Below are 27057 nucleotides of genomic sequence, written 5' to 3'. Positions count from 1 at the left end.
TGTGTCACTTTGAGCATCTAGTCACAGTGGCTTCTCCTGTCGCTGCTCTTGGCTCTCCAGGGCCCTGCTCTGGTGTTGAAATGGGGTGGGGTGAAGTCTCCTTCTAAATTTTGTTACTGTGGTGTGAGTAGACTGCTCTGGAGCAGCTTTTCCCTTGTGTGTTTATATGGGTTCTAGGGCTTGAACTCTCAGCTCTGTGCTTGTACTGCACACTCTTTGACCTGCTTGCACCATCTCACCAGCCCGGGTAGTTCTTCCTTTTTCTGTAAAGAGTGTGAGTGTGTGTGTGTATACGTATATCTGCGCGTGTCTGTTTGTGAGTGAGTGCCATGTGTATTCATGTGCCCTCAGAAGACAGACGAGGGAAGCAGCTTCCTTGGAACTGGCTTAAGGCAGGTGTGAGCCGTAGGACATGGGAAGTAAACATGGAGAGTCTGAAGTAGCAAGGGGCAGAGAGCGCAGGTAGGCCATGGCTGACCTGTGATCTTCCTGTTCTGCTTCTACAGTGCTGTGTTGACAGGCATGTGCCGCTGTGCGATCTGTGACGCTGAGGACTGAGCTTGGGGCCTCATGCATGCCACACAACCTTGTCACCAACAAGCTACATTGCTCATCCCCATAAAAACAAATTTTTTTTTTTTGGCTTATTTTCACTGTGGATTTTTAAAATAAAATCTTGATATAGTCTAGTTTTCTTCCTTTCCCCCACCCTACTCATAAATAGTTTACAAATAAGAGCTTCAAATATTGATGTATTTATTTGTGTGTGTGTGCGGGCACATGGACACCATGCCTAGTGTGGAAGGCAGAGACAGCTTGGCAGGACTTGGCTCTGTCGTTCCATATCGTGGGTTCCTGGATTAAACTCAAGTCACTAGTCTTGGTGGCTGAGCATCTCGCTGGTTGTCTACCTAGTTTTTGTTGTTGTTTGGTTTTTTAAAGATTTGTATTTACTATATACACCGTGTTCTATCTGCACGTGCGCCTACACACCAGAAGAGGGCATTAGATCCCATTATAGATGGTTGTGAGCCACCATGTGGTTGACTGGGAATTGAACTCTTTGGAGGCACCTTTGGAAGAGCAGCCAGTGCTTTTAAGCTCTGAGCCATCTCTCCAGCCCCATCTTCTAGTTTTTGTTTTGTGACTGGGCGACACGACCTCGCCCAGTGTGGACTTGAACTTAACTCTGTAGCTCAGATAGGCCTGAAGCTGTGGCCTCTGCAGTACCCAGGATTGTGAGTCTGCACCAGGCCTGGTTCCAGTGGCTTTTAGGCAGACTTTCATCTAAGAAGAAGCTGCTGTTTTCCACATCGCTTTATAGACTTTTTAAAAATAACTTATGATGATAATTACTATTTCCTCTTATAAGTCTTCTAAATGGACAGTAGAAACTGGGCCCAGCTGAATAAAGGCGTACAAGTTTGTTTTAAAACACAGAGAAGTTCTCTCGTAGATAACTTGAAGATCACATTTAACATCAGTTAGTATACTTATTTGTGCTTTGCTTTCTTCAAATTAAAGTCTTGGCAGTGAGTGGTCATTGACCTGACACTTTTTTGTGTGTCTGTTGCTTTAAACAGGCCTAAGTGTGTGCTGTTCTCTGGCCCCTTTAATTTTTATGAAATCAATGTTGAATTGCTGTTAAAGCCACTTAATTGATATCTACGGCCAGCACTCAGGGAGGCAGAGGTAGGCGGATCACTGTGAGTTCAAGGCGAGCCTGGTCTACAGAGCAAGTCCAGGACAGCCAGGGCCACACAGAGAAACCCTACCTGGAAAAACCACCACCAATAGCAAAAAAATGACACCTGGTAGGGGTGGTAAAGGGACCAGCAGGTGTCAGCTACTCATGTTTAAAAACTACTAGCAGGCATGTGTAACCTGCATTTGGGCTACATGAGGTAGTTGTGAATGTGGCCCGAAGGGTTTGCTATGACAACAGACGTCACAGTGTCAGAGAGGTCAGGTGACCTGACAGGGAACAAGGCTATCTTGGCTGTGATCAGACCTGGAGAGTCATCTCCTAGCCTGTTGCCTCAGGTAACCTGGTGGTGGGTAGCTGTGTCATCTTTCCTTTGTTACTGGAGGCGAAGGTGGGGATTACTGACTTCTTCTGCACACCCACACTCCGAAGCAGCCAGTCTAGTGAAAGAAAGAGCAGGAGTGACAGCCACAGCCTGGGCTGAGGCGCGTTTTTAGCTGCCTGGCGTGAGAGAGTGCGGAATGTAGTGCAGAGGGCTGGTCCCTGCACATCTAAGATCTTCTTTCCAGTTTCCGCATCCGTTGTTCACGCTTTGACAGCGTTCTCTGTTGGGTGGGCACCAGTGCTTGGCCTTCATTAACTCTTAGTTCAGCACCTTAGGTCACTCAGCCAGCTTTAGTCTTGCCCACTGAGTGTAGGTATAGAGCGGCTATAGACGCTGCCATGCACGGCTTTCTGTAAGTGACCCACGGGTCTTGGTTACAGCATCCGAGTAGCGTCTTGAAACATTTAGCTTGAGTTGGTTTTGCTGTCTACATGTCAGGTGTGGCCTGTCTTCCTCTTGTGACTTACGGTCAGGCAGGTGGTGCTTTAAAAGGAAGTGACATTCAAGGTTAAGTCACTGGCGTGCTTGGCAGTCACAGCACTGGAAAGGCTGGGTGCGAGGGCCATGACGCAATCTCAGAGAAGCAGGGGGGTTGTTGAATTGATCATGGGGTATGCACACCTAGAATCCCAGCGCTTAGATCTGAATCGGGAAGATCGGAAGTTCAAGGCCAGCATGGGCTACATAGCCAGGCTGAGCTATTCACAGAAGACCCTGCCTGGAAGGAAAGAAGAAATCGGGAGACTAATTAGAAACTGGGAAAGAAGTGTTGAAATTGGACTGTTTTTTAGTTGGAATGTGATAATTCACACTTTTTTTTTTTAAGATGTATTTCTTATGTATACAGTATTCTGTCTGCAAAAGGGCATCATCCGATCTCACTATAGATGGTTGTGAGCCACCATGTGGTTACTGGGAATTGAACTCGGGACCTCTGGAAGAGCAGCCATTGCTCAACCTCTAAGCCATCTCTCCAGCCCCAGTAATTCACACTTGTTACTGAGGCACTTGGAAGGCTCCGATCATCCTTGGCTGCAGGATGAGAACAGCCTGGGTTACATGAAACCTGTTCAGAACACAACAGAAAGCACTAAGATGGGCTGGGTGTGGTGTGCATGCCTTCATCTCCGCCCTTGGGAGGCAGAGGCCATCGCCTCTCAAGGCCAGCCTGGTCTTCGTAGCAGCCAGGGCTCCAAGGTAAGACCCTATCTCTTCAAAAAAAAATAAAAATAAAAAAATTTTAAAGATATATTATATATATATATATATATATATGAGTGCTCTAGAAGAGGGCATCAAATCCCAGTATAGATGGTTGGGAGTCACCGTGTGGGTGCTGGGAATTGAACTCAGGACCTCTGGAAGAGCAGACAGTGCTCTTAACCACTGAGTTATTTCTCTAGCCCTAAAAACTTTTTTAATGAAATGGCCTTTTAGCAGCATGGGAGCTTCTTAATGCTTGTGTCCTGTTCTGTCTACTGTTAAGTCTGTCATTCCTACAACCACTGTCTCCGCTGAACTTTTGAATGCTCCTCTTGCTTTAAGTGATTGGCCGTGGGGTTTGTTTTGTTTTGTTTTTTCCCTGCACCCCACAACTGGTGTTTCTGTAAAGCACAGGGGCACGGCCTGCTTCCTATTGGGTCAGGCACCTCGAGCCCCACCTCTCCTTGCCGAAAGGGAATTGTAGTATTCTCTGGGCTTGTCTTGCTCGTGCTGTATTTATTGTTTTGTTTTTATGGGGCCAGATTTCAGAGTCACTGCACCTGGAATGACCTTCCTCCCCGTTCCTTCTGCCCGCATCTCCCAAACGCTGGGAGTGTAGGTGTGCCGCCATTTCCGTCCTAAGCTTTAAATGCTTGCTCCCACTTCTGTCCAGATACCAATGTTCTTAAGACTGTAGAATTTCAAGCTTGGTGTTATAGTATTGTTAGAGAGATGGAGTGTCCCGTGCATATGGTGTTCATGTGGAGTCCAAGAGCAGTGTGCAGGGATCCATTCTCTCGGGGTCCCAGGGGCCACCCTTCCGGCCACCTGCTTGGTGGATGCAAAGCCATCGCGCTGACTGTAGAGTCTCACCCCAGCTTCCAGCTGTGCTTTTGCTTTTTGCTTTTTGTTTGGATTTCAGTGTTTGGTCTTTGAAGCGGAATCTCAAATTTTAGCCCAGGCTTGCTTTCTGGAACTCACTGTCTCTCAAATTAGCCTCAAACTTGTGTATTCTCCTTCCTCACCTTCTCAAGTGCAAGGATTACAGGCAGGAGTCACCACGCCTGGACTGTATTTTCAGCTTACTAAGTATGTCTTACATTCCCATAGTATACTTTTAAGTTTCTTGTATAAGAGTGATTTCTGTCTGCCCTATGGTGCTTGTGCGTAGAATTTTAGTAAATGAGTTCTGATAGACATGAACTCTCTGATCTGTTGTAGATTTAATAGATCCACACTATATTCTCCATAGACCAGCCAAGGGACACCTGTTACTTCACTCAGAAAGCTTACAACTACTTTTGGGGAAATAGAGTATAAAATTGCTTGACCTTAAATATAGTGACACATACCTAGTCATTATTGATTGCCTGGTAGTGTTTCCTTCCAGATTCGGAGTAACAAATAATGATTTGCCCTTTACACTTACGGATTTCATGATTCCTCTGTGCGCGCGTGCGCGCAGACACACACACACACACACACACACACACACACACACACACACTGTTGTCATTTCTTTATGCTCTTTTCTCCAGAAGTGTTTTGCATGTGTGTGTGATTGTATGTATGGGTGAAGATACAAGGAAAGGCTCTGTTTGTAGCCTAGGCTGTCCTTGAACGTGCTGTGAGCCCTGGTTACACTCACACTTAGACAGTTTTGTCTCCGTCTCGTAACTGCCAACATTCACAGGCTGCGTACTCATGTCCAGCACCTAGTTCTAGCCAGACTGCTCCTCATTCCTCCTGGAACCCTACTTCTGTGTAACCGGACTCAGTTCTAGGTGGTGGTTCTGTCCAGAGCTTGTTTGTCAGGGATTCGTAAAAGCCGTCACTGAGTGGATTGCTTCTAGACATTACTCCGTGTGGTGAGTTTTATAGTGATAGACAGGTAGCTGACGGCTGCTAGGTTTCTGCATTCCCTTTGTGGTTACTTTGAAGGAGAGGTGGGAACAGACTGGTCTCAATGTGGACAGAAGCAGCCATGAAGCTTCTGCCTCTGGACAAAGCCCACCTTCACCCTGGTCCTTCCCAGGGCAGAGGCCACAGCCAAGGGCACGTGAGTCCTGACTTCCTGCACCATAGCTTAGTCCTTGTCTCCCCTTTCTGGACAATTTCTACACACTATGAAAATTGGTTAAGACTCTCTGAGTCTGTGACAGTTTGGCACCAACCTTTCACTATTAGATTGTGTAACTGTAATGCCACTCAGGGCAGCGGGCTGGTGGGCAGCCGGTGTTCTGAGAGTGAAATGGACTTGAGTTCCTCAGTGCTAATCCTTGTCTGCTGGAAACAGAATCCTTAAGGTGAAACACTAAGCAGGTAACTAGTTTGTTGTGAATAAATTAGAAATGAATAAAATGTGATTTATGGGTTTGACAGATTTTTTTTTTTTTTAATCAGCAGTATTTGAAGAATCTAGATTTTTTTTTTTTTTTTCCTTTTTAGACAGGGTTTCTCTGTTGCCTTGGCTTCCCTCGATTCTTAGTAGACCAGGCTAGCCTTGAACTCACAGCAATCTGCCTGCCTCTGTTTACCAAGTGCTGGGATTAAAGGCGTGTGCCACCACACTTGGCTCTTCTTTTTTATTTTTACTTTGGTTTTCAAGCAGTCTTTTTAAATTTAGGTTTTTTGTTTGTTTGTTTTTAAAGTCCTTTTGGACGCTCACCCGGATGGTAAGGGACTCCTGAGCCTCTCCGTTCCTTGCCAGGGTTAGGCAGATGATGACTTCTGTCCCCACCTTTCCTCATACCCTGACAGGGGAGGGAGAAGAGCAAGGAGCCTCTGCCCCAGTCCTGACTGGGACAGCCATTAGCCGGCCTCTCCCTGGGCTGCTGGAACGGCGGATTGCCCGTGTGGCGCTTTTCTAAACTAACTCTTTTTCTAAACTAACGCTTTTCTCTCTTGATTAAGTGTTTGCACAGGTTCGCCGCAGCATCAGTTGAGCAGTTTCTTAGTACCAGCTTCTTTTTGACATTTTCATTCACTTGGCCTTTAGATTCTCATACAGAATGGGCTTTGCTAGGAATCCCGTGTGATTCACTGGAGAACTGTTGTATCTGGGTGTCTTAACGACAGGAATATTGATCTGATCTGCTCTAACGTACTAAGTACTTTGTCAAGTACTTGCAAGCATGTTAAATTCTAAGCAAATCAGAATTTTTGTTTGCTTTTGTTGTTTTTGGTTTTTCAAGACAGGGTTTCTCTGTGTAGCCCTGGCTGACCTGGACTCCCTTTTTAGACCAGGCTGGCCTTGAACTCGCAGAGATCCATTTAACCTCTGCCTCCTGAGGGCTGGGATTACAGGTGTGCCACCACTGCGTGGCTGGTTTGTTCCTTGATTTCATCCTTTTGATGTAGGACAGAAAAGATGCCTTTAGTTCCTAGAGCTGACACCACAGCGTAAGTCACACTTGTAGGACTTCCTCTGGGGCTGTAGAGCTGGGGATTGTCCTTTCCCCAGCTCTGTCGTCCTCTCAGGTACACTGTGATCCTCTGTGGCTGCCGCAGTGGCGCTTTGGCTGCTTTTCGTGGTAAGGTTGACAGGTGTTACTGTAGGCACTTTGGTGAGCATGGCTGTGTACACCTGTTGACTGCATGGGACATGAGGGTGTGCAGAGAGAGGCCATAAATTTTCTTTCTTTATAATGTGGGTGTTTTGTCTCTGTGTGTGTTGCTCAAGGCGGCCAGAAGAGGGAGCTTGGAGCTGGAGTTAAAGATGCTTGTGAGCACTTGTGAGTGCTAGATGCTTGTGAGCAAATCAGTTATACCCCTCCCAGCAGGGACTGGCTTTACAAACGTCCTTAATCTCAGCACTAGGGAGCAGCCGCAGGGGGTGCTCTGTGAGCAGGAGGCCAGCCTGGTCCACAGAGGGAGGAGAGCCAGGCTGCATTAGGAGAGGCCCTGCCTCGAGGAGAAGGAAGCAAAACCAAAACTTCTCTCAAGTGAAACTTGCATGTCAGTCAGTCGCGTTTTAGGTTTGGTGTTTGGACAGCAGGTAGACTTGCTCTCCCGATTGTGGATCTGTGTGCCCCTCAACACTGTTTTGTTGTTGTTGTTTCTTCTTTACCACTTGGTAGCACGGGGAAATAGCATCTTAAAGCTTTTTAAATGAGTTGAACCCTTTAGATCTTCTTCTTTCCATTTATTCTTTTTAATTTTTAGTTACATGCTGTGTGTGTGTGAGAGAGAGTGACTGCAGTGCTTGAGGAGGACAGCGGGCCTCAGATCACATCCCGGCGCTGCAGTTGCGGGCTTGTGTGGGTAGCCTGCCCTGGTGCTGGGACCCATGGTGCTAGGAGCTGGCTGGGTCGTTCTGGAGAGCAGTGTGTGCTGGCTTGCTGAGCCGCGGCTGCCTTCCTGGTTTTCCTCCTCGCTTGGTTGTGTGTCTTGTCCTGACTCTCCCAAGAACAGCTTCTATTTGCGTTAACTTTGAAGGACGGTGCTGGAGGTGGAAGCCAGGTTTTCGTGCGTGCTGCACAGTGCCTTTTCACTGGGCTGTCTGTACCCTGAGCCAGATCTCCTTCTGTCCTTTCCCCTGCTGGGTTGCTCTGTGGTCGGGCTGCCTGGTTTGGGAGGACTGGGTTTGTGTGTTTCTAACACGGTCTCGCTGTGCAGCCCTGTGTAGGTGGAGCCAGCTTTGGCAGAGCCCCCTGTGCTGAGTGTGGAGTGAAGGCGTGCTCCACACGCAGACTGCTTGGCTTTTGAGGAGGGCTTCTCCCGAAGGCTGCGTGTTAGGCGGCGTGGAGTGCCGCCGTCCGCCTGTCTTTGCCTCCTTGGTGTGTTGGGGTTTCAGCTGTATACCTCCATGCCTCGCTCTGGACGAAGCTTCTGGGGATGAACGTCAGCTCCTCATGCTTGTCTGGTAAGCAAACCACAGAACGAGCTCTGTCCACACACTGTGAGGGGTACTCAGGTTGTCAAGCTGGCCGGTGTTGGAGGAGGACCAGAGGTGCTCCCGGTCTGTAGTGAGCGCCCTCCTGATCCACACCTGAGCCTACAGCGCATCTGGAGAGCAGGAGGAGGGAGAACAAGTGCTGGGCTTCTCTAGGGTTCCCTGGTTACATTTGACAGATCTCCTGAAGCAGAGAACAGCGCCAGAGAGTAAATTTCTGCGCAGTCTTTCTGAGCTCAGAGCTGGTGCGTGTTCTTCCTGTGTCCCAGGCTACCAGAGTTGTTTGGTGTATTTATTTTCCCAGACATTGATCAGCCTTGTTAACACCTTCAGACTGGCTTGTCTCTCCTGTGCTACAAAAACTGTGTGATTTCCTTAACCTTGGCCTCAGCATTGAAAGCAAACATGAGGTCACAATCCTAGGAGGACTCAATGAGTTTGTCGTCAAGTTTTACGGACCACAAGGAAGTAAGTACATGTGCGGGTGCGGGTGCACACTCTTCACATTTTCTCTAGCCAGGAGGACTGTCAACAGGCCTGTGGCCTTGGAAGTGCTGGCTGGGTGCTAGCCAACAAGCCAGGAAACCCGTCCCTCACGCACTTTGCTCTTCACAAGTTCTGGGTCGGTCGTGGGCGGTCACGTAGGTGTCCCTTGGGAAGTGTGTGTTCTTGTTCTTTGTTTAGGGATTGGTTGAGGCAGGAAAAAAGGAACATAACTGTCTCCACCAAACAAGTGGGCAGTGTTCGATAGGCTAGAAAAAGAGCCTGAGTATTTGCCGAACTCCGGGAATTTTAAAGGGAAGTGCGTGGCGGTTTTTCAGTGGTGATTGTGCATGCCAGGGAAGTTAATCCCTGGGCTGCATTTTAACTTTTTGTGTGTAGGTAGGTACCTTCGAGGTCAGAAGTGGAGTCCGGTCCCCTGGGATTGGCGCTGCGGTGTGAGCCACAGCATGGGTGCTGGATGGAGAGCTGGCCTGGGCCCCACGTGAGAGCAAGCAGTGCTCTTGGCTGAGCTGGCTGCCGCGCCTCGGTGAGGCGGGCACTCTTGCTGGGTTGTTGAAGCTGGCTTGACGCCACTCTAGTCTCTCTGCCCTCTAGCCCAGGCTAGCCTGAGACCTTAGCACAGCTGTCCTTATCCAAGTGCCTGACTCCGTGTGTTCGGCTAGTTTCCAGCCAGCACTTGGAGGAATTAGTTTGAGGCCTTTTTCAGGAGAGAGACTGTTCATTTACGCTTGGATTTATTTTCTGGTTTGAAGGCAATTCTAATGGGCAACATGCTTTCTTTCTGTTCCAGCACCATATGAAGGCGGAGTGTGGAAAGTTAGAGTGGATCTTCCTGATAAATACCCTTTCAAATCTCCGTCTATAGGTATGTGTCGACTTCTGAAATCTGAGAGGAAAATAAAAATCCTATATTTCATGAGAGATGATTAAGTCCAGAAATTCTTACTGAACTGGATTTTTTCTTTCTTGGCTTAAAAAAAAAAAAAGATTTATTTACTTATCTTATGTATATGGGTGTTTGTCTGCATGTGTCTGCACAATCCAGAAGGGCATGGGGGTCATGGGATGTAGCCGTGAGCTGTCTTTAGAACTGCTGCCTCATCTCCTGCATCCGACCAACCCCTACTCCAGCAAAAACTTTTTTTTTCAAATGGACTGCAACATTGTGAAGTTCTGGGTTTTTCCCCCACATTTCTGTGTAGTACAAATAGTGCCTTAGGATGATGTAGTATCTTTAGGGTGACCTCGGAACTAAGCCCTGTCAGAAGTTGCAGCTTGCACCTGTAACAAACCACTGCTTCTGCAGAGTTTTGTGTCTTAACAGTACTAAAGAGCATCTATGATTCTTTCTTAACTGGGGAGTTGAGCACTCAGCTCTTCTCTTCCTTCAGGTCCTTATTTAGGTAGGTTTTCTAACCCTGCATCCACCCAGGAGATAATTTGTGGAAACACGGAGAAGAAATTACCTCCGCGCTGCAAGATCCTGCAAGCTGCAGAGCTAGGGATGGTAGCAGGCCGCTCACGAGCACACTGGGCTTTCGGCTGTGTGGCCATGGGGCAAAAGCCTTCCCACGGCCTCACTCCACAGCGGCAGAAAGCAGGCGCCACCCTTCAGAGGCCTCTTCTGTTTGGTTCCCCACACCTGGTTCATTCCTGTGTCGCTTAAACTTTAGTTTTTCCTCCTGTTGAACTTTTCAAATACAGACTGTTAGTATGTGTCATATATGCCTGCATAAAGACAGAACTGGCATTCCAAGTATAGCTTTGTTGCCTTACACTACTGCAGCAAACAGTAGGGCTTCCGGACACCAGGACCCGAGTGTGGTCTTGCAGCCTGTGCTTGGAGGTCCGGGGCTGTGGAGATTGGGCTCTTCCTCCAGCTGTAACCTGGTGTCCCAGAAGGGTTCATCTCACTGGAGCTTTGAAGACCGTTTTGTGCTCCACCACTGGGATGGGACTTGGAGCTGGCAGGCGCCCCTGCCCGAAAACACCTAAGCTGAAGCACTGCTTGTCCAACTGACGATGCAGCTTCTGAAATTACCGACGTGCTCTACTGCTGGCTAAGTAAGCGCCCGAGCTCATTTAACTTCCTAAGGTTTTGCCTCTCTGCACACTTTTCAGGAGTTGATGTTCTGCAAACGAGCATCCTCTCCCCTTAAGGAAGTTGATCTAGTGGAAATATTTGTACACGCTGTCCTTTCCTTCAAAGGAGGCTTGCGTAAGAGCTTTAATCAGTTTGGGAGGCGACCCACTTTCAGGTCATCAACAATGTGACACTGCTAAGATGTACTGTAAGCATGTCGACAGGCAGTAGCCCCTTTTAAAAGGCAAACAAGGGAAAGAAAATGTGATAAACTCAACTCAGTGTTCTTCTGAAATATTTCTTCCACAGTGGCTGGTATGTGTACTGCTTTCTGAGTTTTAGTTCTTAAATATTAGGATGTGAAGTTGGACATTTAGCTTGGTCCCTGAGTGCTTGCTTAGAATGTGAGGCCCTGAGTTCAGCCCTTTAAATAGATAATAATGAATGTAAATTTAGATTAAATATATGTCCTGCTTACTCTGTGTCTGTCTCTTTGTAAAGCAGACAGCCCTTCAGTTTTTCCTTTTACCTCAGGTGTATGCTGTTACCCCAGCTTAGATTTTTAAGATATTTGAGTATGTAATTGTGAGTTAATGTTTAAGGATGTGTACATGTTGGCATGTGAATACAGTTTGTAGAGAGAAGCAGGCGTCATCCTCGAGTGTTCGTTAGGAACTGACTGCTTGGGTTTTGAGATGGTCTCCCTGGGACCTAGACCTAACAGTTAGGCTAGGTTGCCTGGCCACTGAGCCCCAGAGTCTGTGTCTGCCTTCCAGTTCTGGGATTAAAGACCGGTGCCTCTGTGCACAACAGTCTGGCTTATTCTTCATATCTGCCTTTTCATTCGTAGATGGGCTGTGGCACGCCTGTCAGCACTGCTGCTGGCTGTTAGGCCTTCTGTAGCTCTGTGTAGTTAGGCATGCAGATTAGCAGGTTAACTGATTATCAGAGAAGGGTCTGGACGGGGTTCTCAGTCTTCTATAAAATGGTGTTCATCTGCTCCATTGTCTCCTCTCTCGAAAAGAAGGCACTGGCCAGGAACCGTGGTGCCCATCTGTAGCTGCAGCTTTTCAGTAGGATTGCTTGACCCATCTCTTTAAAAAATAGAAAGTTGGACTTGGTGGTTCATGTACTGGTTCATGCCTCTGTAGTACCAGTAATCAGGGAGTTGAGTCAGGGGGATTCCTTTGGGCCAGGAGTTGGAAGTAGATCTTGCAATATAAGCATAGCAGGACCTCGCTTCAGTTGAGGTGTGTGTGTATTTTTTAATGGAAAGGGAAAATGAAATAGCCAGGCTCAGCGGTACATACCTGTAGTCTGTATGAGGAGGTGAGGTTGGAGGATCGCAGTCAGAGCCATCCTGAACCCCATAAGACCCAATGAATATTAAGTGAATTCCATGTGCTAGTTAACTGTGAAACACTCAAACGTGCGTGGCCACCTATCTGGACATTAGGAGGGTTAGTGAGAATAAATGGGCATAAAGTACCAGATCTTCTCTACAGGATGTGTGAGGCAAGGCCTTTATTTAGCAGAGCATGTAGAGAGTTTCATTTTAAAAAGAAGGGTTTGTTGTCTTTACAAAGCTCTAGAGGTGTGAGGATACGAGTAGGAACTTTAGAAATGTTTGGACTCTCAAATAACCCTCAGTCCATGAAGACTGTTGTAATCTGAGAAGCTGAGCACAGGCTCTGATCATCAGAACACTTCCCCCAGAGCAGGAGAACACAGCGCAGAAGTGCTGACAGCTGAGCGCATGCGTAAAGGCTGCTGCGCACTCACACCCCAGAGTGTGTGTCCTAGGTGGGTAGCCGGGAGCTCTAGAGACACGGGCCCCTGGATCCCTTGTTAGTCCAGTTTCAGCCTGTTTTACACATCTAGTTCAGGCCAGCAGAGCTGGGTTGTCAGGTCTCCAAACAAGAGGGACAGTTGTTGATGTGGGGCACAGAGAGTAAAGATTGAGAACATGGCGTGATGATGTGGGTGAGCCGCAGTGTGGTTGCAGAATTGTGTGAGCTGGTGTATGTGTAGCCTGGTAAGTAGTGTGTATATTGCTTGGTAAAGAGCTTATATCCTTAAAAAAAATTCTTTTCTACTTCAAAAATTAAAAAGGGGGGAGGGCTTCCTGGAGGGATGGCTCGGCGTTTGGGAGCAGTGGTTGCTTTTCTAGAGGACTGAGTTCAATCCCCAGCACCCAGATGGCAGCTCACAACTGAGTTCCAGGGGCTCTGACACCCTCGTGCATGTAGGCCAAACAGCAGACGTGGCAGCACACGCTTGGAGTCCCTGCTTCTGGCAGCAGGAGTGGAGGGGTTTAAGGTGCCCCTTGACCCAACTGGTCACCCCTTAAATTTCCTAGTCTGTTTGGGGACTGAAGCTTCCCAGCATGGCATGGCTGACATAGAGCTCGTAGAGCGTTTAGTTCTGATTCATATGTCCCCGGAGAGAGCCTCCCGCAGTCACTCTCCCAGGACTAATGTCATCCCTGGACTGAGAGTGAACCTTCAGAGTGGGGAGGAGGATGTCGGTGAGGAAGATGTAGGTTAGTCACTTGACGAAGGCTCACTTGTGCCCCCACAGTATTATGCAGTTTTCTGAGCTAAAGAGGCAAGATTCCGTTCAGATCATTTCTATACTTCCATGACCTGGATTTGAATTTAGTTCCTATCTCAAATAGTTGTCTTTCGAATTTCAGTAGAGAAGTAGGAAAAGTTCATGAGACAGTTGAAAGCCATTACCATAAGGATATGGCTGGAAACGTTCCCTTGTCCCAGGTGCTCTGAAAGGAATGGGCTCAGTGTGCATTAAAATGTGTGTGGCAGCTCATTTCTCCAAGTTCATTGGATCCCTGCTCTGCTGTGCCACTCAAGCGCTAGGATCAGAAGTGTCGCTGCTCCGCTGGTCACCTGATGTAATGGGGTTCTTCCTTTTGATTAAACAAGAATCCTAAAGAGCTGCCATGGGGCCTCTGGGAGGGAAGATCAGTTGACCCCGGACGAAGCTGAAGAAGTTGCTCAAACACCAGAGGGTGCTGAGCAGGGGTTGTCAACGAATGCCAGGTGTCGGGGCCGTGATAGACTGGGCTAACTATGAGGCACCGCCTCAAGAAGCGGGTGTCGGGGCACACGCCAGCATCACGCCATCTGGGAAGAAGCACAGGAAGCTCCTGCAGCAGATCCGCCCAGAAAGAAAAAGCAGCTGTGGAAGTGGAGGGCCCCGCCAAGGCAACTAGGACTGGAGCCTCAGCACAAATGACGACAGAAGAACGTGCCCCCGGATGTGAGATGGAGGATCTTGGAGAAAAGAGCTAACGTTCCTACTCTCCTACCAGAATATTCTCAGCAGCAGCCAGGAGGATTTGGAGGACTTTGGAGAAAATACTACCATATTTTATTCTCCCAGACACCTCTTCTGTACTCTTCTGACCTCCCTGAAGGTGTATATGGGGAGGACGCAAAGAAAGACTGGAGAGGCCCTCTCTAGCGGTCAGCTGTCGCGACCGGCCTTTGCCGATAAGGACGACGCAACAACCGAGGATTTCTTCAGCGGCAAGTTTATTGTATAGCTCTTTCTTGCAGATGGTGAAGGACCCAGACCCCGGGTTGTGCTCTGCTTAAATAGCCAGCAGAGAGGCGTGTTCATCTGTAATTGGTGCTCCATACAATACCCAATTAACATGTGATCTCCCATTGGAGGATCACACAATCCTACATTAGCATAAGGCGGCGCATGCGCAAATCGCGAAGCAATGCTGACAAGAAGCGCGAAAATGCTGGCAAGAAGAACCAGGAAGCAGGAAGCCGGCGCCATCTTGTAATGGCGGGAGTGGCTCCCGACAGTCAGCTCCTTTTGTAATAAAGCTCTAGCGCTTAAAAAAAATCCTAAGACTCTCTAACCAACATTTAAACTGTTACTTAAGAAAAGACAACCTTGATCTTCCTAGATGAAGGAAAAGATTGTACAGGCAAGAAGAAAGTGAAAAAGCTAGTAGCCCAGGCTGGGGAGGCTAGCTAAAAAGTGAGGTGTGATTTAGAGGCCACACTTAGACAGAGGTGGTCAGAGAGGGCTGTGTAGGCCAGCCTTCTAGCTTGAGTTCCATCCTAAATGTAATGGGAAGATTGTTTAAAGGGTGAATTTTGCTTTGTTGTCGGTGATGTGTGTGTGTGTGTGTTGACTCTTCTGTGGAAAGGAGAGCAGTGGATAGGAGAATCATCATATCCAGCCGCTGTCGGAAAGACCCTGTGTGGACAGGGACGCTGTGGTTGAGAAATGAATGGACCCTGGGTTGGGGTCACATTCGTGCAGCCCTAACTCAAGAGAGAGGCAGTAGGACCAGAGCTCCAAGGCTGTCCTCAGCTGCCAGGAGTCCAAGTCCAGGGTGAGGTATATGAAACTGTCTCAGAAGACTAAAGCAAAGTCCAAGAAGGGAAGGTTTGGGCTTTACTTTACTCTGGTTTGGTTTTGAGACAGGATCTTGAACTCAGAGAACCACCTTATCTACTTCCCAAATGATTAGAATTTCAGAGTTAAATATAAACAGGCTGTTCTTTCTCATCTCTTTTTTTTTTTTTTTTTTTTTTTTTTTTTTTTTTTTTTTTTTTTTTTTCTTTTTTTTTTTTTTTTTTTTTTTTTTTTTTTTTTTTTTTTTTTTTTTTGAGGCAAGATCTCACTGTGTATAGTGGCCTGCAGCCCACTCTGTAGACTGGTCTGGCCTTGAACTCAGGTCACCTGCCTCTACAGGTGGACCTTTACTATTTGTGCCATCATTATGCCCATCCTGTTGTGTTTCTTTTTTTTAAATGGGAGATTCTGAAAAGATTTTTAACATGTTCTTTATAGGGATTTGTCTAGGAAAGAAAAACTTGGTATAGTAGGTCAGTATGAGTCATGCCTTTGAGGAAGGAAGAAGTAAAAGAAGGGAACATGTGTTCATTGAAGATGTTAGAAACAAAAAAAGATTAGGCTGGGCAGTGGTGGTGCACACCTTTAATTTTAATCTCAGTACTTGGGAGGAAGAGGCAGGGGCATCTTTGTGAGTTCAAGGCCAGCCTGGTCTACAAAGTGAGTCCAGGACAGCCAGGGCTACACAGAGAGACCATGTCTCAGAAAAAAATAGAAAATGAGAAGGCTTGGCAGTTGGATGCCCGCTTCATTAAAATGGACTGCCGAGTGAAAGAGAGTGAGGCAGTGGAGGGAATAGAGCCAGAAGCTTTGAAGGATGGAGCAGAAAGTGAGTCGTGGGGTGTGGGCTGCTAGAGAAAGAGCATGTGCGGTCGGTTTCTGAGCACACTCTGACAAGGTGCTCTATGTTTATTTTAAGAAAAATAAAGCTCAGTAAATAGATATAAAATTTACAGATGCTCTGCTTTGCTAACAGCCTTCATGCCCAGCAAATACTCGGGGCCTGTTGCTTTAAAGAACTTTAGAATGAATGTATTTCTACTTAGTGCCTTCTAAATTCAGGGATTCTGTATCTACTGATTGAAGCTCACTATGTACCAAAAACAATCTGAAAGCTAGCTCATCAGTTCGCAATAGGTACAGCATTCCCTGAATGATATGATACAACTAATGGCTTAGCATGTGCATTGTGTCACGCAGGTAATCTCCATGATTGAAATGCACAGAAGGCTGTGTCAGTCATAGACAGACACTGTGCATGAAGAACGTGAGCCTTTGGGGGGAGTTGGGCAGGAGTGATAGCATCACAGGTGTAACTCCATGGAGGGATACAGAGGGACATCTGTGGGAAGGGCATGGGACTTGCAGAGGACGCTGTGGAGTGATGAGTGTTAGCTGTCTGATGCTGAATGAAGGCTGGAAGGCAGAAGAAGATGGATGCCTGAAGGTCCTTGGTAAGGACAAGAGACTTGAGAAGAGGGAAATATCGGGTTTGTGAGTGCCGAGGCATAGCTGTTTATAGACAAGGCAGTTCTGTGTCCTGGAAACATGAAGTGCAGTAAGGTAGAGGGAGCAGTGATTGAGGAGAAGCACAAAAGCTGGGAGGGTGGCCTGTCTTCATGATGACAGGAAGAGTGGGCCGAGAGAGAACTGGGCATCAGCTTACAGCAGAAGAGAGAAGCCAGTTGTTCAGCTAGGTCTGTTGGACCTGCTGTCTGTCAGGTGACCCAGGGCATACGTTCATCTTGCTGTTGTCCAGAGTAAAAATAGTGCAGTGGCTGCTCTTGCTCCTCTAAGGGTTGACCTTGCCTGGGTGTATTACTGAAGAGAAGAGAGGACTTGAACAGTGCCTTTTTTCACTTCTTTAAAGTGTGTTTTTATTTACACACATTAGTTATGCGTAACAGTGTTAGCGGCCTTTTCATACACATGAAACACTTCTGTTCATCCTGTTACTCTAACTCCTGCCAGTCCCTGTTCTCCCTTCCTGACAGTTTGTTTGTGGCCGCTTGGACACCTCGCTAGTAGCTGCTAAAGAATGTCTTTGCATCCCATATTGACCATTAACTGGGTGTGAATCTTCAGATGGGAAGAGCCCCACGGGCCCCTCTCTGTTACGTGACAGTGTGGATAGGCCCAGTCTTGCAGGGGTCTTATGCTTGTAATCACAGGTCCAGAAAGTTCAAGAGTGCAACAGCCACACCATGCTCTGATGCCAGTATGGTACTCTTGTCACGCCCAGCCCTCTCCTGGCTTTTACAGCCTTTCTGCTCCATCTTTGTTTCCTGGGCTTTGGAGAAATGTACAGGTAGATGTACATTTATGGCTTGGACATTGGACAGTCATATTGTGCTCTAACCTCGAGTCACTTTGACCACTGCGGAGCGAGCCTTCTCAGAAAAAGTCTAACAGCAGCCCTGCTCTGTGGGCAGGCGTGTAGTTACTTAGAGGGCAGCTGGACCTGCATACCCTGACCTCTTCACAAAACAGCAGCAGTAGCCTGCCGGTGGGCTCTGATTCCCTTAGCCCGCAGCTTGGGGCTGCTTTCCATGGCTGGCCGTGAGTTCCCCCTCTGCAGCCCTCAGGTCCAGTCAGCACTTGCTTTCTCCTGTAAGGAACTTGCCGCCAGTGCACTGGGTGGCTCGCCTCGCCGGTGAGGAGCACTGTTGGAGATGGAGTCCGCAGCTGGGTGGCACTGGAAGACAGTGTGCCACTAGTAGCCTGCCTATCAGCGTGGCCCCTTTGGGTCCTCCGAAGGCCAGCAGGCAGGTGGGAAGCTTCCAGCAGTTCTTGCGTGGTTTCTCTTTGTCTGACTGTCGAGGTGTGGTTGTCGTCTAGAGAGTACAGTTTGACCGTGTAGTTCTGGTGGGCAGACAAGAACAGTGGTCCCTGCCTGTATTACTTGAGCACCTCAGAAGGTCTGTGGCTGGTGGGGAGGTGCTCCTCTCTTGGCACTAGGATTTTCACCTAATAACATCCAGCTTATGGATACTTCATTATTTTCTTGTTGGCTGTATAAACATTCCCTCCTGCTGCTGAGGTTCTCCTTTAAAATGGGTGATCTTCACTGTTGTGCTGGCTATTCTGATATCTTTTTTGCTTTCAGGTCATTCTTTCTTGTTAAGATTTGGTGTTAGAATGCAAATATAATCTTGGTGCCTTAGGGTTTCTGTTGCTGTGAAGAGATTCCATGATTATGACAACTCTTTTTTCTTTTTCTTTTTTTAAGAATCTTATTGTTAAGATCGATCTATCTATCTATCTATCTATCTATCTATCTATCTATCTATCTATCTATCTATCTATCTATCTATTTGTGTGCTCGCTCTGTGTATGCAGAGTTCTGCCTGCATGTACACCTGCATGCCAGAAGAGGGCAGCAGATCTCACTATAGATGATTGGGAGCCATCATGTGGTGGCTGGGAATTGAACTCAGGTCCTCTGGAAGAGCAGCCAGTGCTCTAACTTCAGAGCCATCTCTCCAGCCCCATGGCAACTCTTTTAAAGGAAAGCATTTACCTGGGGCTGGCTCATAGTTTCAGAGGTTTAGTCCGTCGTCATGGTGGGAAGCATGGCGGCCCGCAGGCAGACGTGGTGCTGGAGAAGGGCTGAGAGTTCTGCATCTGGATCCACAGGCAGCAAAAGGAGACTGTGCCACACTGGGCATAGCCTGAGCAAGGAGACCTCAAAGCCTGCCCCCACAGTGGCACACTTCCTCCAACAAGGCCACACCTACCCCCAGGCCACAGTTGGCTTCTTCTACCTGCCTCTGCCTCCCTTAGTGCTGATTACAGGCACATGCCACTACGCCTGGCTACTTGGCTTCTTTTTTTAACCTGTGATAAAAGCACACATTTTTAATCCCAGCACTTGAGAGGCAGAGGCAGGCAGATCTCTGTGAGTTCAGTTCCAGCCTGGTCTACAAAGTGAATCCAGGACAGCCAAGGCTACACAGAGAAACCCTGTCTCAAAAAGAAGAAGAAGAAAGAAAATTATGGTCACACCACATAAAGTTTGTTTATATTTTGGTGTTGTGAAACCCCTGTTGACAGGCACTTTAGAGATGGTCCTTACTCATTTGCTCCTAAAGGCTGAGGTATGTAGCACCATACTGGTTGCCAAATCTGCAGTGTTTGCTCTCATTCTGGTGGGGTTTTTCTGATTGTTGTATTGTAGCGTTTTGTTTTGTTTTGAAATCCGCACCAGATTTCATCATAATGCTGTTTAATAATTACTGAAGTAGTGTAGATTCCATTTTCTTTTTATTATGTGTAGTCTCTGCCTGCATGTGTGCCTCTACACCAGGAGAGGGCACCAGATCTCATTAAGGAATGGTTAGGAGCCACCATGTGGGTTCTGGGAGTTGAACTCCGGATCCCTGGAAGAATAGCCAGTACTCTTAACCTCTGAGCCACTTCTCCAGCCCCTGTAGATTCTATTTTCAATGTGAGGAGAATATATGAAAGGTAATATCAACATCAAAATCCTCTCCCCAGCTCCCCCCACCCCCACACCTTTGACAGTTTCTTTAGAAGTGATTGTGGGGCATGGAGAGATGGTTCAGTGGTTAGGAACACTTGTTGCTGTGGAAGACTAGAGTTTGGTGCCTCATGCCTATGATGGACAGCTCACAGCTGACTGTGTAATCCCAGTTCAGGGCATCCCAATGCCCTCTCCTGGCCTGTTTTTGCATCCATGAACATAACACATAAATAAATTTTTTTTTTTTTAAAGAGTGATGTATGTGTGTGCAGGAGAGTTCTGTTTCTAGGATGTGAACAGTGTGAAATTACTGGCTGGGCATCATAGGGCATACTTGTAACCCCCAGCACTTCAGAGGCCGTCAGGGCGGGAAGGTTCTAAGTTTGAGGCTAGCCTGGTCTCCATACTGAGACCTTACCTCAAAAAAGGAAAGATGGGGAGAGGGAGGTAACTTAAGCTCATTTTGTGGAAAGTAAGGTCTTTTTTTCTGTGGCTGTATTGTCTGAGGGTGCTGGAGAGTGACCTCGGCCTGGTGCATGCTAAGCATGCTAACACTGAAGCGCATGTCACGGTCTGTGGGTTTTGTGTGTGTTGGGACCAAGGTCTCACTATGTGGCGATAGCTGGTTGGGAATTATGTAGACCAAGCTGGCCTCTACTTTGCACTGTTTCATGCTCCCCGTTTTCTAAGTTCAGCATCCAAGTACACATCATTCCCAGTGACCAAAACTCACATTGCTGAGTGCCTGCAGCACTCCAGCTACCTGTATTAACTTAATTTCCTGTCCCTGACATCACTGACGTGTTGATGACGTCATAATCTAGTCTTAGGAGTAAGGCAGTAAGTGGGAAGACGAAAGTGAGTGACTTGGTGCACTCACTGTATTCTGCAGTCTGGCGTTAATTGTCGGTCTGTTCAGACTGTTTGTAAGATGCGCTGGCGCCTTCAGAATCCCAGGGTCGAGGCACAGACCTGGTCTATACAGCATGTTCTGAGGGAGCCAGAACTACACAATGTGGACCTGTCTTTCTGCTGTGTGAAAACCCTCCCAGGTCCCTCGGTGTGGCTGGAGATCAAGTACAGAGATGGGAAAGAGCCTGAAAATGAAACAGTGGTCATGTAGGCCAAAGGTTTTGGTGACCTACTAGTTTGATAGAGGAATTGTGCTGTTGAAGGACACCACTTCCCATTTCTTAGTTATTAATGACCTTTTCCTACCCAACCAGCCCACCCCCAGATTCCATAATACCAGAGAACAAAGGGCAAACAGAAAAGATGATTTTCCTTCTCCTGAGCCCACAGAGGACCAGTTGTCACCTGAGAGACTCTGCAGAGTCCTCTGCCCAGATTCAGGCCCCTCCGGCCTCTGTCTGAGATGCCTGTGCGCATGGCTGACATGTAGCTGTCAGCCTTTTCAGCCGGATCGCTCCAGCTCTGGTCACCTGAATGTTAGGGACTGGAGTAGAAGCTGTGGCTTCTGTATGCTCTGAAAGCCGGGCGGTGGTGGCACACACCTTTAATCCTCGCAGAGGCCAGTGGATCTGGATCTCTGAGTTCAAGGCCAGCCTGGTCTACAGAGTGAGTTCCAGGACAGCCCACTGGTCGCGCGCGTGTGTGTCTGTGTCTGTGTGTGTGTGTCTGTGTCTGTGTGTGTGTATTTTGGGACACTCAAGGGAAGATAGCATTCAGGTATGTGTGGAGGGGCCCATCCTGGGAATTGAACCAAGGCTTCATGCTGCATCACTGAGCTGCGTTCTCAGCCCGAACGTGTATTTGTAAACGCCTCTTTTAGAAAGCAGAGTGCGTGGCTTTGAATAGTCTGCTTTCTGAGACATTTGTGTGGACATGTGTGTCCTAACAGACACCAAAATGACAATGTTTTCACTTTCATTTTCTCACTGGAATTCATACATAGAGTTGCCTCAGCCTCGGCAAACCTCAGCCACTTCAGTCCTGGCTCGTTCTGTTCCCGGGGACAGAGCTACGCTTTTACCTTTGGCATGTCCCTCTTGCTTTGTTCCCACCTCTCATTACATTAAGATAAATCTGGCAGAATTTCCAAATAGGACCTTGACCCCAGGATTTTTCTTCATCCACATATTCTGGTGTTAGTAGACCTGCCAACAGGTAAAATGTTAAGCTGTATAGATTAAAAATACATAATGTGCTCAAGGAGTAGAATACTTGCCTTGTGCACATGGGTCCCCAACCTCAGTCTCCCGGGCTCCCCCTCACCTCTCTCCGTCTCCGGGACTTGCTGCTTCCACTTACCACGCTTCCATAAACGTGGTAAGTTTGAAAACGTGTTTCAAAATATGTTCTCTTAAAATATCTTCATAATAGCTTCTGGTGGAATGGAAACGAGTGTTGGGGAAATTCTCTTGTTGCAGACATATTCATTAGTGTGGCCACATCCTTGCCAAAAGGAAGGAGAATGTGCCAGTGCAAACACACTCCGTCCTGAGAACGTTCCTTCTCTGAATTCCTAGTTTGTTCTTTGCCAGTCTTCTCCGGAGATTTCGGCATCGTTCTGGCATCGTTGTCTGGAGCTTCACCGGCTGTGCCAGAAGCTGCACACAGGTTGTCCCAGAACAGATGTAAAGGAAATAATGTTCCTTGCTATTGATGGGCGCTGGGTTTTGTTTTCTTTTTAATTTGGGCCAGCATGGTGGCATATGCCTGTAATATATGTGCTTTAGATGCAGGAGGATCATGGCAAGTTCCAGGCCAGCCAGGGCTACAGAGACCTCGTCTGAAACACGCTCATGCATATTTACACTCTCCTCCCTTTAAAAGCCTGATCTACCCTTCCAGGAGAGGCGGTCTGAGGACAGTGGGCCAGAAGGAGTCAGAAGTGGAGAGGATGGATATGGTTAAAATACACGACATACACATAGGAAGCTCTCAAGAAGAATTTAAAGGAAGGCTTTTAGATAAGAGCCTGCAATAGGAAGAGGTGTCTGTGGTCTGGGAAGGCTTTCATGCAGTGCTGGGCCCTGAAGGTGAAATTGTCAGCTGATACTGCCCCCTTTGGGACAGCCTGTGGGTTTTGGCTCTCTGTGGTGGTATTAGGAGCGTGTTTTTAACATTCTGCTTAGCAGCACTGCCTACAAGTCAGTTTCCTTTGAGAACTTTGCCACTGGACATTTCCTTGTAAGTCCTCTATTCTGGGAGCTCTAGACACTGTCACTGAAGCCTAGATTTCAGCACCTATAGGATCTTAGAGGAAAAATGAGGGTTTAGGGGTGACACTGTCCAGCTGTTTATCCATGTCTGGAAGTGAAGTAGCTCAAAGCCTAAGTTCTTAGTAGAGAGGGGCCAGAACCTCGGCCCATTTAGTACTTTGCTCTTGGCACGTGCTTTGGCCGTCTGTCTCAAATTCTGATGCTGTTAATTCTCAGCAGCGTGCTGGAGCCTGCACTCTGGGTCCCAGTTCTGCTGTGTTACTAATGTATATTTATGTAGGTTTTTGGCCCTTTCTGTTACACACTCCTGTATTCAGACCAGGCTAAATTGAAATTTAATTGAAAACTGTAGAAACTGTATGGATTTCAAATGTAGTCCCAGGCCAAGGCCAAAGAAAAGGATACTTTAGTCTTTGCCGGAGAGTTTTGATAGAGCTCATCAGTGTTCTTTTTCCTTTAAGGTGCCCTTCGGATTAAGGGATGCGGTTCAGACATAGTTTCGGTGGCTTCTCATTGTCCTCCGAGTGAAAGCTGGCGTCCCCTCAGCCCGCATCTGCTCTTTTTGTCCCTTGGCCCTTCCTTTCAGTTAGCATCTCTGCTGATCTTCAGAAGTCTGTGTGAAGCAAGCTTCCATGTGCTTTTCACTTGGCTGATTAGTGTGGGTGTTCTCTTGGTGCCAAATGCTGCCCCACCCCCCACTTGTCAGGTTCCTTTTCTGGTCCCAACTGAGCTCCCCAGACCAGCTCCCTACAAGTTGTGTCGGGAGGACGCTCAGTGCCAAGAACACACTTGGATTAGTAACAGAAGCTACTGCTATGGCTCACGCAGAACCATTCTTTTGAGTTAAACAAAACTGATTGTCTTGTTTCTTGTTCATTGGAAGGTTTTGTAGGCTTGTGGGGGGTAGATCTGTTGTAGAATACTTGCCTGACATGTGTGAGACCAGACTCGGAATTCCTTTATGATTGAGATAATGCTCTATTCTTTTTCTTTTTTTTTTTTTTTTTTTTTTTACTTATTATATATGAAGTGTTCTGCCTTCATGTATACCTGCACGCCAGAAGAGAGCACCAGATCTCATTGTGGACAGTTGTGAGCCACCATGTGGTTGCTGGGAATTGAACTCAGGACCTCTGGAAGAGCTGCTAGTGCTCTTAACCTCTGAGTCATCTCTCCAGCCCTAATACTGTATTCTTAAATGTAATAGATCCTCAGTTCCCTGTTCCTCACAGGCTGAGGGAGGTTTGTTTGTTTTTTTTTGGGTTGTTTGCTTGTTTGGTTTTGGTAATGGATTTTATTTTATTTAAAAAAGGAAATTAAGATTGGGAAACTTAAGAATAGTTGGTTTTACTGATTAAATACTGTAACAAAAGTGTTTTAAGTAACTTCTCCACACTGTCAATCTGTGAGTCTGTTCCAGCTTCCTGTCTATGTGAACACTGGCTGTAAAGAGGGGAGGGTTACCCAAGCGCCTGCGTCTCCTTTTAAAATAGGTTTATTTTTATTTTGTATAGAGGAGTTTTACCTGCATGTGCACTGTGTGTCTGTGCACTGCCAGCGGCCTGAAGAGGGCACCAAAGTCCCTGGCTCTGGAGCTCCCCGTACCTGTTCGCTGTTATGTGGATGCTGGGAATTGAAGCCAGGTCCTGCAATGGAGGACCTCTGGAAGAGCAGCCAGCATTCTTAACCACGAGTTGCTCTCCAGCCCCTACTTTGTTGTTTGTTTGTTATGATTTACTTCCCACGTATGTGTCTGTGAGAGAGTGTGACCAGAAGTGGACAGCAGATTTCCTGGAGCTGCAGGGACAGGTGGTGTGAGCCAGCAGCCTAACTCAGGCTGTTGGCAGTAGCGGCATCTGCTCTGAGCTGCTGAGCCCTCTCTGTAGCCACCTTTGTCTGTTTCATAAAACTTCTCTGCTTCTGGAGACAGGCTGACTGTAGCGCCCAGGCTGGCCTCAGACGTGAAATCCTCTTCTGCTCATCACAGGCATGGCATGCTCTCCCTGGACCACGTCATCATCACTGTCCACGTTGTCTCCATGTCCACATGGCCGTGGCTCTGGAGCCTAGTTAAAGAATCTTTGCAACAGAGCCCAGAGGGTGAAAGTATTATTACTTTATCATTTACATAATACTCTTGTTAATCCATCAGCCTCTTCCATCGTTTTGCTCTGTTTAAATGAGTATTTTTAGTTTACTTTTGGCAAATGTATACATGTATACATTGGTCATAGCCATCCCCACAGACACACACTTCTTTCTCCCCCTCATTCCCAGAAATTTCCAATATGCCCCCCACTTTTCTGCCCCCCTTCTGTCCCTCCCTCCCCTTCTCTCTCTCTGATAACAGAGCCCAGGTGGTGCTGCCTGCTGGGCTGTTGGCTGTCCTTACTGCTTGCTCCTGTGTGGGTACCATGCTTTGGGTTCGTGTGCAGAAGAGAGTGCATCACAGCGTCCTCACCTCCTCTGACTCTCACACTCTCTGTGCCTCCTCTTCCTCCGTGTCTGAGCATTGGGTGGAGCCTTTGGGCTTGATGTGATGTCCCAGCAGGGCTGAGTGTGCAAGCTGTCGCTCGGCACTTCATTAACTGCTGTGCGCTGCACAAAGGTCCTTGAGAAGACTGAGACATGTGAGTGTGTGCGTGCGTGCGTGCGTGTGTGTACCTGTGTGTGTGTGTTAAGTCATGGTTTCTCTCTGTTGCCTTGGCTGTTGTCTTTGTAGACCAGGCTAGCCTTGAACTCCCAGAGATCCGCCTGCCTCTGCCTCCGAGTGCTGGACTCAAACAGTCACGTGCCTCTGCTCCCGGCACATTTCTAAGCTGTGCTGTACTTAGTATTTAGAAGGCAGCTTGGCAGTGTGTTCATTTAGCAAACAATAGTAGCTTCTCCCTTAGAACTTCACCTCCTGGTCTGGAGAACCTTGATTTGTTTTTCTATTTTGTTGTTGTTGTTTTTAACTTTAAATCTGTCCAAACTGACACATTGGTCTAGTTCACTGTGCCTGGCTGTGTAGGATTCCAAGTCCATGGGTGTTCTGAACTTGGTTTACCCCATCCATAGTGCTAGGAGGTGGGGGGAAGGATATTTCATTTCTTTACTTTTTTTTTTTTTTTTTTTTTTTTGAGATAGGTTTTCACCTTGTAGCCCTAGCTGGCCTGGAAACTCACTGTGTAGATCAGGCTGGCCTCAAACGCAGAGATCCTTCTGATTTCTACCTCCCTAGTGCTGGAATTAAAGGTGAGTGGCAGCCATGCCACCCCTTACAAATTAACTTCCAGTATTCTCACAGCCTGTCCTGGACATGTGTATTAATAGCATTTTCCTAGGGTTACAGGGAACTTTTCTCCTTTTCAGACATGAGCGTTCCTGTTAGCTTGGGATATCTCTTAAGCATCTTTTATTTTCCTCAATGAAAAATTAGTATCAGTGCAGCCTTTGCATCAAAATTAGTACAGGGCTTTCTTGCCGTAATAGCAGATAAACCTTTACCTTCACTGGACTGTCTTGGCACAACAGTTCTAAAGACAAGAATTAAAGAGTGGGATTGTTCTTTGGAATGGCTAGAGCACAGTTTAGAAGTGCGTGTGCTTTTTATGTTCTTGTCTCTTGTTACTTACATTAAGGGATCTTTGTAAAGGTTTTTGAAAATCACTTAAGGCTGTCCTTTGAGTTGCCACGTCTGTTTCCATACCCTCTCCTTCTTTCTATGTGTGATCTCTGACTGTGTCCGCGCTCAGTACAACATAGCAGTCACTTCTTTGGGGGGGGTCGGTTCTAGACAGGGCTTTTCTGTGTAGCCCTGGCTGTCTCGCACTTGTAGAACTCACAGAGATCCACCTGCCTCTGCCTCTGCCTCCTCTCCATCTTCCCCTCCTACTCCCCGCCTGTTGGGCTTACAGGCCTGAGCCACCACATCCGGCAGGCAGTTACTCTGGTCTCTGGGCCTGTTATTCCAGTGACCTGGGAGAATAGTGCTGCGTCATGTGTGTGCCCCGGCTGAGGGGGTGTTGACAAGCCTGTGGGAAGGGACGAGAGGTGGTGTGGAGGCAGGTGGTGCGGCTCCTCCAAGAGGGGCTTGTGGAAGTGTGCGGTGGCAGCGTGGTCCTGGCAGGCGAACAGAGGAGTGAGGGCACGGTGAGGAGCTTGCGTTTCTCCTTCAGATCGTCTTCCTATATACTGATGAAGTTAAGTTTAAAGTGAATAAGTTTTTCCTT

At 47.5% G+C, this 27057-nt stretch overlaps 1 protein-coding gene across 2 annotated transcripts in view; it reads left to right on the top strand.

The window, feature by feature from the left end:
* Ube2h (ubiquitin conjugating enzyme E2 H) overlaps positions 1–27057 on the top strand; it is an 80701-nt gene that overhangs the window by 30342 nt on the left and 23302 nt on the right. For both annotated transcript variants that reach the window (XM_055608194.1, XM_055608193.1), the window contains exons 2-3: positions 8579–8655; positions 9482–9556. In XM_055608194.1, the coding sequence (XP_055464169.1) occupies positions 8579–8655; positions 9482–9556 (152 nt within the window). The remainder of the gene's footprint in view (positions 1–8578; positions 8656–9481; positions 9557–27057) is intronic.

Source organism: Psammomys obesus, unplaced genomic scaffold (assembly GCF_907164565.1).
Source record: "Psammomys obesus unplaced genomic scaffold, mPsaObe1.curated_primary_1811, whole genome shotgun sequence".
NCBI classification, from domain to species: domain Eukaryota; kingdom Metazoa; phylum Chordata; class Mammalia; order Rodentia; family Muridae; genus Psammomys; species Psammomys obesus.
The sequence above is the reverse complement of the archived record's forward strand: the minus strand, read 5'-3'. Positions and strand labels throughout refer to the sequence as shown.